We start from the raw sequence: 17,571 nt of genomic DNA on the forward strand, positions 1-17,571 counted from the left end.
TGTTTTGGTTTATCGTACCAGTTCATTGTGTCTCACATTCTGAGTGTAGAGGTGCAGAACTCCTGCGAGACCGTCATGTGCAGCCCCTGTAAGAGAGGGTTAAAAACAAAGCGTGATGAAACTCTCTCCCATGAGGAGAAATCAATTAGCATCTTCCCTCGACACATCAGCGGCAACACAAGCTTGCATGGTGCAAAGACAAGCAATCGTTTACGCAATCTTTCACGCTGTGACAACAGACTGCGAGTCTAATTTAACGATGCTTTGTCCTTGAGTTAATTAGATGGCATTTCAGACACATTTATTGATACTGCAAACGGCGGCCACATGCTATTATGAAGTGTTTAACGATATATACACCGAAAATAAACAATAGCTGACTGGTTGCACTTTAGTTTTGGCTTGTTGAAACAGTACCGGTTTGAAAGCAACAGATTGGTAGTTGGAATCAGGATGGTACTGTAGTTGCATGCGACGCTGCTATGGTGTCTTCCTCTCCTAAGGTGCTTTCACCCAGGTGACCTTGGTCTCTAGGCAACCAAGCACAGCACTATTTGGCAATGAGAGGATTGCATATGATTGCAGCAGGGGTTGGTGTGTTGTGGGAGGGCAGGCAGCATGGCCCCAGCCTCTATTACTCATCCTAGAGAGTCCAAAGCTTGAGAAGGGGGATCTCTGGAGTCACAATTACAAAGCACTGACTGCCTGATGCAATAGAGCAGTCAGCAGCCGCAGTGTGTGAGACAAAAAAAAAGAACAGGTAGTCAGACACATCTCATGTTGCAGAGAGAAATTCGAGCTGGGTTGGTTATTACATAGTCGCTTTTACATAATACATATGTCAATAATGTGCACGGTCAGTGTACATTTAGTAGTTAAAAGCTTGAATCATTGCAAATGGTGATGCTTCCCTGGCTGATATGTAAAAATATTTGAATATTCAAATTCGATGCAGCAGCTTCACAGAGGCTTTTTCACAGAGATTTTGTGTTTGTGAGTGGGATGCCTGCTAACATGAAACCTTTTTTGATGATAGAAAAAGTATAATTTCTTTTGGTAATTGCTTTGTGTTTGTGTATATGTACAGTACTGTTCAAAAGTCTGGGGTCTGTACAAATTTGTAATGGTTTTTATACAGAGCTGGACAGTAACTAATTATGTGTAATCTGGATTACATAATCAGATTAAAAAAATTAAGTACTTGTAATTAGATTAAATCACATTTTATAGTGCTCTGAATCAGACTACAGTTAATTTTTTATTGATTACATAAACTAGCAGGAAACAAATACAATTATTTTAGTGTGTTTTATTTTGATTGCTATTATTTTAAAATGCCTTATTTTATTTATTTTTTATGATTTAATTGATTATTAGTTTTTCAAACCCCTTGCAGTTCCTTCACGAGCCCCAGTTTGGGAAATCTTGTCCTAATGTAATGTTTAATGCACTTCATGTTTTTAATAACAACGAGCAGAATATATTTTCTTACTTTGTATTTTTATATCAATATGGTACAAGATTATCCTATTTAAATAAGTTAGGTCAAAATTAATGTAAAAGTAAACTAAAAGTAGTTTGATTATATTACCTAAAACTGTGTATATATACACACACACACACACACACACACACACACACACATATATATATATATACATGTGTGTGTGTAAATCATTAACAATTTTACACAGTATATATTATAGTATAATAAATTAATTAACTAGAAAACATGCACCATGAACATTCATATACATGTATGTTATTTATTCTCACTGATATTTCTCAGTTATATTATGGTTAACGTGAACGTTCTATGAGTGGTTATGTCGTCACACTGCGCGCGCGAAGACCGCGGCAAATTATTGTTCGAACTGGATCATCGACGGTTATGCTGGAGCTACTTCTCTCTGCAGCTACTGGTGAGTCGATAATAACCTCATTACTGATCTATCTAACGTTTTTTATATTGCCTTAATGGTTTAATTTGCATATCGGTCATTTAAGGCGTTAATTGTGCTTTCCGTATGAACCGAATTAGAGTCAAATCACATTTATTATTGTTGTGTGTTGATTTGTTTCCATGACAACCGAAGAGGCAAAGACCAGTGACTACTGCTATTTGTACTTTAAACATTTTCAGATAACTTTACCTACATCCAAAAGTTTTTTGTTGCTTGTAATCTTACATGGCTGCAATTAAGATGGATTATAGGCTGTGATTAAATTACGTTTTTAGTACGATGATACAGACACAAGGTGGCGCTCAGCATCTGGCCGTTAACAGTGAATGTATTTATTTACAAACTTGCACATTTTCATTGTTTGCTGTAGGAAATATTGCTGAGAAGTGATTTAATTAGTGCTAAGGATGACATTGAGCAATTACTTTCGTCAGAGAACAGGTAAGAAAAAGAAATGTGATCCCTTATGAAAATTAACCATGTTTTTACTACAAATAAAACCAAAAAAACATGGTTACTATAGTTTAACCATGGTAACCATGGTCTTGCTACACTAACCATAGTTTAACCATGGTATCTGTAGTAAAGCTGTGATTATACAAATGGTAATCAGTGCACCATAAAAACATGGTTACTACACTTTTCCTATAATAAAACTATGGTTAATTTTCGTAAGGGCCAAGTATGGTGTCCATGACTGCCCGGTGTCGTAGGCGAAAAGTATTTCACTACAGCAGTTGTTTAAAATCCTGAGAGAGCCTCATGAACTAAACTGCGTCAAATAAGAGAGACATACAAAAGGACTGGATCAGAACTGAAAACCACTGCACTAAAGATGGAAAAATACTGTAAGTAAGAGTTGTAGAGTACATGTAAGAGTTATATAGTACAGGTAAGTGTTGTATAGTATATGTAAAGGTGATGTACATGGGGCAAGTTTGGGCAATGTTGCCATCAACAGGCAACCAGGTGAGACACAGGGCCCATGACCAATATAAATTGTCAAGATAGAAATTTGTTACCCATTCTCAGTAGGAAAGTTCCCAAGCAACATTGCCCCACAAAAGTTGCCCCGTGTATCAACTGTCTCAGTGTTGTAAAGTACAGTGTGTACAGGTATGTAATCTCAATAACCATTTAAATGAAACCTCTAAAGGACATTTGACCACCATTTTCATCTACAGCGGTGCTTCTCAAAACTATGCTGGAGTCCCTAAACACTACACATTTTGTTTGTCTCTCTCAACTTACACACCTGATTCATCATATCAGCTCATTTGTAGACATTGTAAGATCTGAATTGAACTTGTCTGATAACAAAGACACACATAATGTGTAGAAATTTGGCTGTACATGTAGTACGTCCAGATTGCATTCATACTATACACATTTCTGATTTCTGGATTTTAGAAGGGTTGTATTCTGTTAAAAAGCACACTACCATTTTTATGCCGTTTCCCATTCGAGGAAAAATGACTATAAATGACTATAATGTTACATAATTTCTGCATTTTGCTTGTTAATGTTAAAATATCCTTTTATGCCCAACAAAACCAGGCATAATTGTCTAAACTTTGATTTTAACTCTGTAAAATCAGCATAGTAGGTTGATATGATGGTAGTTGTGTCGCTGCTGACAATTTAATACTGGCAATTCATGTCACGATTACCTGTCCTTGAGCCACTGCTAGAAAACACAGTGCAAGAGCCACAACACAGGTCTCCCTCAGCACCAGAGCCACTTACAGGTAAGTCTTGTGAAAGACTTATAGACTAAAGTTAAGAATTGTAGTATTGAAGTGCAGTGGGATACAAATACAGCTGAGAGTTGTAGAGTACAGGTAAGTCTTATAAAATATGTGTGTGAGTTGTACAGTTCAGGTAGGTCCTATGAAATACAGGTAAGAGTTGTAGAGGACAGGCAAGTCCTGTAGAATATAAGTAAGAGTTATTGACTAAAGTTAAGAGTTGTAGACTAAAGGTAAGAGTTGTAGGGTACACGTAAGTCTTGTGAAATATGAGTATGAATTGTACAGTACAAGTAAATCCTACAAAATACAGGTAAGAGTTGTAGAGTACATGTAATGAAGTTCCAAACGTAGGTTTGAGAGGAGCCTAATCATTCAGTCCTGTCAATCATCATTATGAGCCTATATAAGCAGCTCTCATTGCACCGTCCCAGCCTCAGTTCTTCCGGCATCCCTCCACCTCCCCTTCTCCTCCTCTATTTCTGTTACTCTCCCTCTAGGTAATATCGCAATGGGGGGTTGAACTCAGCGCTCAGGCCGAGCCTCGGGTTCGAGCCTCCATTAAGGACAGGAAGCCAAGTTTGTTTACCATTGCCCATCAGGACTGGATGGGCAGGCGAACTCGTGATAGTCCTGTTAAATACAGGTAAGTGTTGTAGAGTACAGGTAAGTCCTGTCAAATACAGGTGAGAGTTCTAGAATACAGGTAAGTCCTGTCAAATACAGGTATGGGTTGTAGTGTACAGGTAAGTCCTGTCAAATACAGGTGAAAGTTGTAGAGTACAGGTAAGTCCTGTCAAATACAGGTGAGAGTTCTAGAGTACAGGTAAGTCCTGTGAAATACAAGTATGGGTTATAGAGTACAGGTAAGTCCTGTCAAATACAGGTAAGAGTTGTAGAGTACAGGTAAGTCTCATGAGCTACAGGTAAGTCCTGTCAAATACAGCTGAGAGTTCTAGAGTACAGGTAAGTCCTGTGAAATGCAAGTATGGGTTATAGAGTACAGGTAAGTCCTGTCAATACAGGTAAGAGTTGTAGAGAACAGGTAAGTACCATGAAGTACAGGTAAGTTCTGTAAAATACAGGTAAGAGTTGTAGAGTACAGGTAAGTCCCATGAAGTTCAGGTAAGTTCTGTCAAAAAACAGGTCAGAGTTGCAGAGTACAGGTAAGTCCCATGAAGTATAGGTAAGTCCTGTCAAATACAGATAAGAGTTGTAGAGTACAGGTAAGTCTCAGAGTACAGGTAAGTCCTGTCAAATACAAGTGAGAGTTCTAGAGTACAGGTAAGTCCTGTGAAATGCAAGTAATAGAGTACAGGTAAGTCCTGTGAAATACAGGTAAGAGTTGTAGAGTACAGGTAAGTCCTGAAGTTCAGGTAAGTTCTGTCAAAAAACAGGTAAGAGTTGCAGAGTACAGGTAAGTCCCATGAAGTACAGGTAAGTCCTGTCAAATACAGATGAGAGTTCTAGAGTACAGGTAAGTCCTGTGAAATACAGGCATGGGTTGTAGAGTACAGGTAAGTCCTGTCAAATACAGGTATGAGTTGCAGAGTACAGGTAAGTGCTGTCAAATACAGGTGGGAGTTGTAAAGTACAGGCAAGTCTTAAAGAATAGAAGTAAGTCCTGTCAAATACAGGTGAGAGTTCTAGAGTACAGGTAAGTCCTGTGAAATGCAAGTATGGGTTATAGAGTACGGGTAAGTCCTGTCAATACAGGTAAGAGTTGTAGAGTACAGGTAAGTACCATGAAGTACAGGTAAGTTCTGTAAAATACAGGTGAGAGTTATAGAGTACAGGTAAGTCCCATGAAGTTCAGGTAAGTCCTGTCAAATACAGGTAAGACTTGTAGAGTACAGGTAAGTCCTATCAAATACAGGTGAGAGTTCTAGAGTACAGGTAAGTCCTGTGAAATACAGGTAAGAGTTGTAGAGTACAGGTAAGTCCCGTGAAGTACAGGTAACAAATACAGGTGAGAGTTCTACAGTACAGGTAAGTCCTGTCAAATAGAGGTGAGAGTTGTAGAGTACAGGTAAGTCCCATGAAGTTCAGGTAAGTTCTGTCAAAAACAGGTAAGAGTTGTAGAGTACAGGTAAGTCCCATGAAGTACATGTAAGTTCTGTCAAATACAGGTAAGAGTTGTAGAGTACAGGTAAGTCCTGTGAAATACAGGTAAGAGTTCTAGAGTACAGGTAAGTCCTGTGAAATGCAAGTATGGGTTATAGAGTACAGGTAAGTCCTGTCAAAAACAGGTGAGAGTTCTAGAGTACAGGCAAGTCTTAAAGAATACAGGTAAGACTTATAGACTTAAATTAAAAGTTGTAAAGTACAGAGTTGTAGAATACAGGTAAGTCCTGTGAAATACAGGTGAGAGTTCTAGAGTAAAGGTAAGTCCTGTGAAATACAGGTATGGGTTGTAGAGTACAGGTAAGTCCTGTCAAATACAGGTAAGAGTTGTAGAGTACAGGTAAGTCCTGTCAAATACAGGTAAGAGTTGTAGAGTACAGGTAAGTCCTGTCAAATAAAGGTTAGAGTCCTAGAGTACAGGTAAGTCCTGTGAAATACAGGTATGAGTTGTAGAGTACAGGTAAGTCCTGTGAAATACAGGTATGAGTTGTAGAGTACAGGTAAGTCCTGTGAAATACAGGTATGAGTTGTAGAGTACAGGTAAGTCCTGTGAAAGAATAGTTGTAAGTACAGGTAAGTCTGTGAAATACAGGTGAGAGTTGTAGAGTACAGGTAAGTCCTGTGAAATACAGGTACAAATTGTGGAGTACAGGTAAGTCCTGTGAAATACAGGTAAGAGTTGTAGAGTACAGGTAAGTACAAATTGTGAAGTACAGGTAAGTTCTGTAAAATACAGAGTTATAGAAATACAGGTAAGTGTGAAGTACAGGTAAGTCCTGTGAAATACAGGTAAGAGTTGTGGAGTACAGGTAAGTCCTGTGAAATACAGGTATGAGTTCTAGAGTACAGGTAAGTCCTGTGAAATACAGGTATGAGTTGTAGAGTACAGGTAAGTCCTGTGAAATACAGGTATGAGTTGTGGAGTACAGGTAAGTCCTGTGAAATACAGGTAAGAGTTGTAGACGTACATTAAGAGTTGTAGACTGAAGGTAAGAGTTGTAGAGTACAGGTAAGTCCTGTGAAATACAGGTATGAGTTGTAGAGTACAGGTAAGTCCTGTGAAATACAGGTATGAGTTGTAGAGTACAGGTAAGTCCTGTGAAATACAGGTAAGAGTTGTAGAGTACAGGTAAGTCCTGTGAAATACAGGTATGAGTTGTAGAGTACAGGTAAGTCCTGTGAAATACAGGTATGAGTTGTAGAGTACAGGTAAGTCCTGTGAAATACAGGTATGAGTTGTAGAGTACAGGTAAGTCCTGTGAAATACAGGTATGAGTTGTAGAGTACAGGTAAGTCCCTACAGGTAAATACAGGTAGGAGTTGTGAAATACAGGTACAAATTGTGGAGTACAGGTAAGTCCTGTGAAATACAGGTATGAGTTGTAGAGTACAGGTAAGTCCTGTGAAATACAGGTATGAGTTGTAGAGTACAGGTAAGTCCTGTGAAATACAGGTAAGAGTTGTAGAGTACAGGTAAGTCCTGTGAAATACAGGTATGAGTTGTAGGAGTACAGGTAAGTCCTGTGAAATACAGGTAAGAGTTGTGGAGTACAGGTAAGTCCTGTGAAATACAGGTATGAGTTGTAGAGTACAGGTAAGTACAGGTAAGTCCTGTGAAATACAGGTATGAGTTTGAGTACAGGTAAGTACAGGTAAGTCCTGTGAAATACAGGTACAAAGAGTACAGGTAAGTCCTGTGAAATACAGGTACAAATTGTGGAGTACAGGTAAGTCCTGTGAAATACAGGTATGAGTTGTAGAGTACAGGTAAGTCCTGTGAAATACAGGTATGAGTTGTAGAGTACAGGTAAGTCCTGTGAAGTAAGGTACAGTCCTGTCAAATACAGGTAAGAGTACAGAGTACAGGTAAGTCCTGTGAAATACAGGTATGAGTTGTAGAGTACAGGTAAGTCCTGTGAAATACAGGTATGAGTTGTAGAGTACAGGTAAGTCCTGTGAAATACAGGTATGAGTTTAGAGTACAGGTAAGTCCCAAGAAGTACAGGTAAGTCCTGTGAAATACAGGTATGAGTTGTAGAGTACAGGTAAGTCCTGTGAAATACAGGTATGAGTTGTAGAGTACAGGTAAGTCCTGTGAAATACAGGTATGAGTTGTAGAGTACAGGTAAGTCCTGTGAAATACAGGTAAGAGTTGTAGAGTACAGGTAAGTCCCGTGAAGTACAGGTAAGTCCTTTGAAATACAGGTAAGAGTTGTAGAGTACAGGTAAGTCCTGTGAAGTACAGGTAAGTCCTGTCAAGTACAGGTAAAGTCCAGGTACAGGTAAGAGTTGTAGAGTACAGGTAAGTCCTGTGAAATACAGGTATGAGTTGTAGAGTACAGGTAAGTCCTGTGAAATACAGGTATGAGTTGTAGAGTACAGGTAAGTCCTGTGAAATACAGGTAAGAGTTGTAGAGTACAGGTAAGTCCTGTGAAATACAGGTAAGAGTTTGTACAGGTAAGTCCCATGAAGTCAGATAAGTCCTGTCAAATACAGGTAAGAGTTGTAGAGTACAGGTCAGGTAAGTCCTGTCAAATACAGGTAAGAGTTGTAGAGTACAGGTAAGTCCTGTGAAATACAGGTATGAGTTGTAGAGTACAGGTAAGTCCTGTGAAATACAGGTATGAGTTGTAGAGTACAGGTAAGTCCTGTGAAATACAGGTATGAGTCAAGAGTACAGAGTACAGGTAAGTCCTGTGAAATACAGGTAAGAGTTGTAGAGTACAGGTAAGTCCTGTGAAATACAGGTAAGAGTTGTAGAGTACAGGTAAGTCCCCAAATACAGGTTGTAAGTCCCCTAAGTCAAATACAGGTAAGAGTTGTAGAGTACAGGTAAGTCCTGTGAAATACAGGTATGAGTTGTAGAGTACAGGTAAGTCCTGTCAAAAATACAGGTAAGAGTTGTAGAGTACAGGTAAGTCCTGTCAAATACAGGTAAGAGTTCTAGAGAGTACAGGTAAGTCCTGTCAAATACAGGTAAGAGTTGTGTACAGGTAAGTACAGGTAAGTAAGTCCTGTGAAATACAGGTATGAGTTGTAGAGTACAGGTAAGTCCTGTCAAATACAGGTAAGAGTTGTAGAGTACAGGTAAGTCCTGTGAAATACAGGTATGAGTTGTGAAGTACAGGTAAGTCCTGTCAAATACAGGTGAGAGTTCTAGAGTACAGGTAAGTCCTGTGAAATACAGGCATGGGTTGTAGAGTACAGGTAAGTCCTGTGAAATACAAGTATGGGTTATAGAGTACAGGTAAGTCCTGTCAAATACAGGTAAGAGTTGTAGAGTACAGGTAAGTACCATGAAGTACAGGTAAGTTCTGTCAAATACAGATAGGAGTTCTAGAGTACAGGTAAGTCCTGTGAAATACAGGTATGGGTTGTAGAGTACAGGTAAGTCCTGTGAAATATAGGTAAGAGTTGCAGAGTACAGGTAAGTCCTGTCAAATACAGGTAAAAGTTCTAGAGTACAGGTAAGCTGTGTCAAATACAGGTAAGAGTTCTAGAGAACAGGTAAGTCCCTTGAAGTACAGGTAAGTTCTGTCAAATACACATAGAAGTTCTAGAGTACAGGTAAGTCCTGTGAAATACAGGTATGGGTTGTAGAGTACAGGTAAGTCCTGTGAAATACAGGTAAGAGTTGCAGAGTACAGGTAAGTCCTGTCAAATACAGGTAAAAGTTCTAGAGTACAGGTAAGCCCTGTCAAATACAGGTAAGAGTTCTAGAGTACAGGTAAGTCCTGTGAAATACAGGTATGGGTTGTAGAGTACAGTTAAGTCCTGTCAAATACAGGTAAGAGTTGTAGAGTACAGGTAAGTCCTGTCAAATACAGGTAAGAGTTCTAGAGTACAGGTAAGTCCCATGAAGTACATGTAAGTCCTGTCAAATACAGGTAAGAGTTGTAGAGTACAGGTAAGTACCATGAAGTACATGTAAGTCCTGTCAAATACAGGTAAGAGTTGTAGAGTACAGGTAAGTACCATGAAGTACAGGTAAGTTCTGTCAAATACAGATAGGAGTTCTAGAGTACAGGTAAGTCCTGTGAAATACAGGTATGGGTTGTAGAGTACAGGTAAGTCCTGTGAAATACAGGTAAGAGTTCTAGAGTACAGGTAAGTCCTGTCAAATACAGGTAAGAGTTCTAGAGTACAGGTAAGTCCCCTGAAGTACAGGTAAGTACTGTGAAATACAGGTATGGGTTGTAGATTACAGGTAAGTCCTGTCAAATACAGGTAAGAGTTGTAGAGTACAGGTAAGTCCTGTCAAATACAGGTAAGAGTTCTAGAGTACAGGTAAGTCCCATGAAGTTCAGATAAGTCCTGTCAAATACAGGTAAGAGTTGTAGAGTACAGGTAAGTCCTGTCAAATACAGGTAAGAGTTCTAGAGTACAGGTAAGTCCCATGAAGTTCAGATAAGTCCTGTCAAATACAGGTAAGAGTTCTAGAGTACAGGTAAGTCCTGTGAAATACAGGCATGGGTTGTAAAGTACAGGTAAGTCCTGTCAAATACAGGTAAAAGTTGTAAAGTACAGGAAAGTCCTAAAGAGTACAGGTAAGAGTTATAGACTCTTTAAAAGTTGTAAAATACAGAGTTGTAGACTAAAGTTAAGAGTTGTAGAATACAGGTAAGTCCCATGACATACAGGTTACTCCTGTTAAATACAGGAGGGACAAGTACAGGTACATCCTGTGAAATACAGGTAAGTCCTGTCAAATATAGGTAAGAGTTGTAGAGTTCAGGCAAGTCCTGTAGAATATAGGTAAGAGTTATGGACTAAAGTTAAAAGTTGTAGAGTACAGGCAAGTCTTGTGAAATACAGATGAGAGTTGTAGGGTACAGGTAAGTCCTGTCAAATACAGGTAAGTGTTGTAGAGTACAGGTAAGTCCTGGCAAATAAGGTAAGAGTTGCAGAGTACAGGCAAGTCCTGTAACATATAGGTAAGAGTTATAGACTAAAGTTAAGAGTTTTAAGAGTTGTGAAGTACAGGTAAGTGCTGTCAAATACAGGTAAGAGTTGTAAAGTACAGGTAAGAGTTGTAGACTAAAGGCAAGAGTTGTAGTGTACAAGTGGCCTTAATAGCCATTTTAAGAATTGTGTGATTATTTTCATAACTATCATCTAGCCATTAATAAGTTTTTTTCTATGTGTCGGCCAGAGGAGGATGGGTCCCCCCAACTGAGTCTTGGTTCCTCCCAAAATTATTATAATTTTGCTTCTTTAAATTCATTTTATTTAAATTTGCAATAAAATTTAGTTTAGTTTTTATTATTCTCATTAATAATATTGTTAGTTTTAGTTTAGTTTTTAATTTGTCAGCACATTTATGTTTCATTTTTATATAGTTTAGTTTCAGTTTCAGTTTCAGTTTTACAAAAAAAGATCACTTCCAGAGCCCAGACCAACGACTTCATTTAACCTTATGACGCAAAATTAAAGCATGCTGAGCTTGATTAGGTGGTAAAAGTATACAAGCAGTCAAGCATTTTTACTCCATAAATCTACATAAAAGTTGCACTTACATAATTATAATTAAAAGCAAAATGTGTGTTATAATATTTAATTAGAAAATAAATGTAATTTGTTTATATATTGGATATTTTATCTTATTTAACCATAATCATGATACTGTAACTATCATGTCTTGCCTACTTTCCCGCAAACAAACATGCATAACTGGAACTAATTAAATTCAATAATAATGGCAGAGCCTTTCAATTCACAGCCTATATATATATAGCCTATATAACTTTATTTTATACGTTTTAAAACGTATACACTGCAGAGACAATCACATTTAGGCAATAAGGCATATTTAAATGTTCTTTTCATTTATGAAGAATTATAAGCGTGTTGTTTAAAACAGATTGTTCACAAGATTTAGGCAAAAATTTTATTGTTTACAGAATGGATGCGCGTTCTCATCTTTTTTCTGTTGCGCTGCTTGTGCTTGTGTTCTACAAAGTACCAACTTGGAATGCCTACTTTTGGGTTTAATCACTTTTGTTACATGAGAAAATAAATAATTTTGCCTTACTGATGCAGCAGATTTAATATCGCTAGTCGCCGTCTAGGCTATGTCAAACAGGCCGGGTACAGAATGTGCTGCTGTCGGATAACGGGTTGGGTGTTCTGTTAAGCAGCCTACTGTTGGTGCGCGTTTACCAAACAGCAAGGTTCTTCTACATTTCTTTTTGTAGGGAGTTTTTCCTTGCCACTGTCACCTTTGGCTTGCTCACTGGGGGTTTTATTCACTGTAATATTGCTTTGAGGTTCCTATCTGCGTCTTTGAGGTGCCTCTGTTAAGGCCAACGCCCTCTTGAGGGCCCGTTCATAACTGACAATACTTATTCCAATCTACAGTAACACACCAAAAGAAATAATATTTAATGTGTTGTGAACACAGTCTAATTCGAATGTATGGAGATAATGTACCTGTACTATAAAGTAATGGCAAGAAAACACGCCTTTATGTTGTCTTGTGGTAATCAGTAGTTTAATTCTTGAGCAAGTAAGTAGATCCTCTTATTAAATCATTCAAAATAAAACTCTTAAATATATGAGTTTCCAGTTTAAAACAGTTTGATAAATGCTTAATCAGCTTTTTAATCACAATAACGTAACCTCAGTATAACGAAATAACATAGGCAGCATGAGTATAAATGTACAAACTTTACAGCAGTCTGATGAATCCTTTACTTAATGAAGATGGTTAAGCACAATAACTTAAATAACTCGCAGTAACATAATAATATATACAGCAGTGTCTGATTTACAAGCAAATGACTCTTATGATCTGGCTTTTTTAATGACCACAGATCCACAGCCTAAGATCCTCACCGTCGAAGTACAGGACCAGCTCCAGCTCCAGCTCCTGCTCCAGCGTGATATTATCAAATTATAGCAATAAAACAAACAATTAAAAATAAACTATTTAAAGATATTTCTGAATGAAGAGTGATTCTTCCACAATACACAAGTCTACACTATTATACTGTTATTTAAATCTTTTAAAGTTTGGTAAGAATGCAGAGATGTGCTCAAGATTGTATTATCACTATAATTCACACTTATAAAAGTATTCATACCCCTTCATTTTTTTTTTCACATTTTATATTGCTGCCTTCATCAACATAAATCTACACTGCATTCACCATATTGACAAAGAAAAAAAACTGCTTTTTGACAACTATGCACATTTATTAAAAAGGAAAAACTGAAATAAGTACTCTGCATAAATATTCATACCCTTAACTAATCACTTCACCTCTTCACTTTTCCAGCTCTGTCAGGTTGGATGTGGGCCGACAGACATTTTCAGATTTCTCCAGAGGTATGTGGGTTCAAGCCCAGGCTGTGGCTGGGCCACTAGAGGACATTCACAGAGACGTCTATAAGCCCCTCTTGCTGTGTGCTTAAGGTCACTGTCCTGTTGGAAGGTGAACCTTCTGCCCAGTCTAAAGTTCTGAATGCTCTAGACTAGGTTTTTATTAAGGCTATCTCTATATTTTGCTGTGCTGAGCTTTTCTTCTACTGTTTTTCCTGCCACTGAAAAACACCCCCAGAGTATGAGGCTGTCTGAGAGTCCTTTGGGTTCTTTTTTGGAAATTCCAAGTGGGTTTTCTTGTGTCTTCACTAGACTGGTGCATTCTTGCAGTGATGTTTATCCTTCTGTAAGTTTCTCCCATCTCCACATATGATCATGGAGCTCAACTAGAGTAACCATCAGCTTCTTGGTCACTCTAACCGAGACCCTTCTCCATCAATTGCTCAGTTTGACCAGGAGCCCAGCTTTTATCTTTATTTTGCTGCTTATCAGTAAAATCAGACTGCTAAGGCTGTTCTTATACCAGAGAATGAATGATATATTTAAGTGTAGCCTGCATACATTTCTTGAAATTAATGTTTGCAACAGCAACTTTCTGTATGTTCACACAGGATGTTACATAACCTTATGTGGCACAAATGAAGTAACCAGAGCATAAACCTTTGATTTCAATGTGTGGCACAGTTCATCACACTTCAATGGTTACCTGTATGTGCTGCATGACAACCATCACAAGGCGGCGCCATTGAGCACGAGTTGTATCCCTCCCCATTATATCCTCATCCAATAAAGACCTCTGCTTCCAGGCTACAACGATCTTTTAACAACCCACAGTGACAGCACATGTGAACCTGCCATGTGCCATGTTCTCATTGAGGGTGTCTTCCGTGATACCCAAAAACTCCACACAGTAAGAAACATTCCTCAGCTTCTTAAAACACTCTTCCTTCATCTTCTTTTTCTCTGACATCATATTTCCTTCACCAAATGGTATCACTAACTTTTGCTTTATACGGAAACGCCTCTAGGTGTCACAATACGACCACATCAAAATATTGAGTGACCCTTTTATATACTGGCAGCCCTAATAAATAATCTTTTCCTATGATCTCCTAAGCCCTAAGAAATATTTTTTCATTCAACTGGCAAATGATCCATTTTTACTGTAAAGATCACTAAGAAAATGTTCAAAAGAGCCATGATGAGTATGATCAACAAGTCATTTCGTTTCATTTTTTAAAAAAATTGATCTACAGAATGTCTGTGTCAGTATATGGTGGACATATTACACTAGCAAAATGTTTTCTGCTTCCCCAGAATTTGTTACCAAATAATTATTTTGTTTATAAAGCTATTTATTTTTATTTTAGGCTACACACTACTGCATTCTTGTCTATATGACAATTAATAAATAAATTAAGAAATGAATTCTATAGTTTTTATAATTTTAAAAAAGAGCAGAGCCTATCCACTAGTTTAGTATCTTTTTATATCAGTAGAATTTACTTATTTATTTAAAGCCCTTTTATTTATGTTTGTTTTATATGGTACAATTTAAACTAGTTTGATTCAATAAGTCAGCATATATTTAATATGACTGAATCAACCTGTTAAACTAGAATAATGAATGTAATTTTAAGTGGACGTGAAATAGAAAGTAGAAATAACATAAGCTAACATCTGCGCAATATATTTTATTGTAAATATGTAATAAGTAACTATGAGCAATACAACAGGCAGGTTGCCAAGTCTGTGGAACTGTGCAGATGGTAAGTGGACACAGGTAATGTGACTACTATTTATGAAAACAATAAAGAAAATTTACAATTGAAGTATGTCCACAGAAATAGGATTAAACACACACACACATGTTTGTTTTTGTGAATTGTGGGGACTTTCCATAGACTTCTATAGATTTTATACTGACCAAACGATATTGTCTATCCCCTAACCCTAAACCTAGCCCTCACAGAAAACATGTTTGCATTGTTACACTTTCAGATAAACATCATTAACTATTTTTAATAATTTCAAAAATTTCAGGTTTTACTATCCTTGTGGGGACATTTGGTCCCCACTATGTAGCAAAAACAAGTACACACACACACACACACACACACATAACTACAATAAGTCAAAGCAGGATAGATATAAAAAATAATCACAACTAATTATAAAAGAAAAACATATTATAAAAATGTAAAGGAGGATAATCAGTATATATGTAATTTAAGTAAGCTTTATGGATTAAAATATTCAAATAATTAAATGAAACTGTAACAAATCTACATTTGTGTAACTAAAACTTACCTAGCCTATGAAAAAAGAAACTGTCTGCGTTTATATTACACAGACCTGGCAACCCACAGGCTATTTTGCAACAAAGAATCACACAAACAACAGAATCGAGTAAATAAATAAATTAGTGCTTTGAAAGACATGCTTAGGGAACATTAAACTTATTGGAACACCAAGCACTACAGTGCAATAGGCTATACATCCACACAGCTGTTGACTAAATTTGTTTCGACTAAAAAAATACAAATATTATCAATATTTGATATCTCAAGAGCGCGCGCAATGATCTTCTCTACGCTGCAGGACGATAGTCTGTATTATAAGGAATTTATCCTTTTTTGTCGGCCAAGCTTGCTCACTGAAAGCCAAGTGCAAAGTTAGCCCTCCCCTTTAATCGCCTTTTGCCCGAGCGCCGATCGCTACAAAGGGAGGACAGCGAGGAGGGAATATGAGGTAGACAGGACTTTACACGGGAATAATGGCGGCGCCGCTCCGGCGGGACACCTTACCTGAGAACTACTCATATGGGGTGTGCGAGGACGGCAGGGTCTTTTTCATAGAGTGAGAATATATGTTTACTATTGCATTAGAAAGAATTCCTTTCTCATACCGTTCGAGTGTTTCCCAGGCAATTGCATCGCTAACAGGTGGTTTGTTTTCCTGCCAGCGATGAGACGAGAACCACTTCTTGGCTTCATCCCTGCACTGATGAACCTGTCAATTCTGGACACATGATCCGATCCGGTAAGTGCATTTATGCTTCCTTTTAGCTTTGTAGATATCATTATTTAAGTGTGATTTCGTGTTGCATATACATCCAGAATAACAAAATGCTAAAAAGTTTCGCAAACGTGCTATTTTTCTTGCCTCGTAGATCTACCCACAGGTTGGGAGGAAGGATTTACGAAGGAAGGAGCGAGTTTCTTTATTGAGTAAGTGGATGTGTTTATAGTAATTATACGTTACTGCGGTCCTGTAGTGCGTCAGGTGAATTACAGGTCATAAGCGGGCTTAATATGGCTGAGCTAGTAGTCTTGCTCCTGATCAGGAAAGAATGAATAGTGAGAATTGTGCACAAAGGAGTATCAAAGGTAAGATACATGCACAGTTATTGTCTTTTAAGACTGGCATTCAAGTACAAAGTCTACAGAACAGGTGTACACGCCCCTTTCAGTTTACCGTTGATGTCTCATGTTGGCTCGTCTCAAATCCGAGCTACCGTTATAGCAGATAAAGCTGAATCTCTTTTAAGGATGCTTTATGCATGCACAGCAAGAGCTGTGTATGTAAAATATCTTAAGATTTGCTGATACACTATAGATCAGTGGTTCTTAAAGAAATAGTTAACCCAAAATTGAAAGTTGCCCCATGATTTACTCACCCTCAAGCCATCCTAGGTGTATACGACTATCCTATTTCAGACAAATACAATTGGAGTTATATTAAATAAGATCCTGGCTCTTCCAAGCTTTATATTGGCAGTGAATGGGTGTTGAGATGTTAAAATGCAATAAAGTGCATAGTGTTGTCACGATACTGGAATTTCTAACTTCGATACGATACCTTGAAAAATATCGATATTCGATACCATTTTCGATACCACGAAAACTGCCACAATATTAAGGGGGTACTTTTTTTTTTCATTTAAAGATAAATATAACAAATCTAGAACATGACAATGAGGTATATTTTACATGAACAAAAATGTTTTGAGGTACCACGCTGCTACACCCCTGTTCAGCTTCTTAGCTTTATTTGAGTTTGCTTCATACTTTCTTTGCTGTTCAAATACAGCTGGTAGTGTAGGTTGTGAGCGTGTTGTTTTTGTTGCAGGTCAAGTCTTATCTTCTTTCTGGTGCCAAACTTTAATAAACTTTTTTTGTTTTGTTTTGTTTTTAGACCACACTTTTAAAATGAACTGAACTATCTAACTAATCTTAGAACTTAAGCTAATGGTAATAGATATTTGTTAACATTAGTTAACATGAATAAACAATGAAAAATACTTCCAAACATTTATTAATCTTAGTTAAAAGTTAATTTAAACTAACATTTACTAATACATGAACTAATTAAAATCCAAAGTTCTATCTGTTAATATTTTTTCATTGGACC

At 37.5% G+C, this 17,571-nt stretch overlaps 1 protein-coding gene and 1 long non-coding RNA gene across 12 annotated transcripts in view; both read left to right on the plus strand.

Annotated features, from left to right (window-relative positions):
* The first annotated feature begins 6,283 nt into the window (after positions 1-6,283).
* LOC127180783 (uncharacterized) lies at positions 6,284-7,642 on the plus strand. Of its 6 annotated transcripts, none has more exons than XR_007829698.1 (4): positions 6,284-6,336; positions 6,449-6,508; positions 7,170-7,229; positions 7,524-7,642. It is a non-coding gene; the product is annotated as an uncharacterized LOC127180783 (long non-coding RNA). The 6 variants fall into 6 exon arrangements; XR_007829699.1 differs by having other exon boundaries at positions 6,324-6,376; XR_007829696.1 differs by lacking the exon at positions 6,284-6,336 and adding an exon at positions 6,686-6,785 and having other exon boundaries at positions 6,416-6,488.
* An 8,230-nt stretch (positions 7,643-15,872) lies between these two features.
* Positions 15,873-17,571, plus strand: part of plekha7a (pleckstrin homology domain containing, family A member 7a) — a 119,721-nt gene continuing 118,022 nt past the window's right edge. For all 6 annotated transcript variants that reach the window (XM_051135019.1, XM_051135022.1, XM_051135023.1 and 3 more), the window contains exons 1-3: positions 15,873-16,017; positions 16,124-16,200; positions 16,331-16,388. In XM_051135019.1, the coding sequence (XP_050990976.1) occupies positions 15,935-16,017; positions 16,124-16,200; positions 16,331-16,388 (218 nt within the window). In that variant the 5' untranslated portion in view covers positions 15,873-15,934. The remainder of the gene's footprint in view (positions 16,018-16,123; positions 16,201-16,330; positions 16,389-17,571) is intronic.

The sequence above is a fragment of the Labeo rohita genome, chromosome 18, assembly GCF_022985175.1.
Source record: "Labeo rohita strain BAU-BD-2019 chromosome 18, IGBB_LRoh.1.0, whole genome shotgun sequence".
NCBI classification, from domain to species: Eukaryota; Metazoa; Chordata; class Actinopteri; order Cypriniformes; family Cyprinidae; genus Labeo; species Labeo rohita.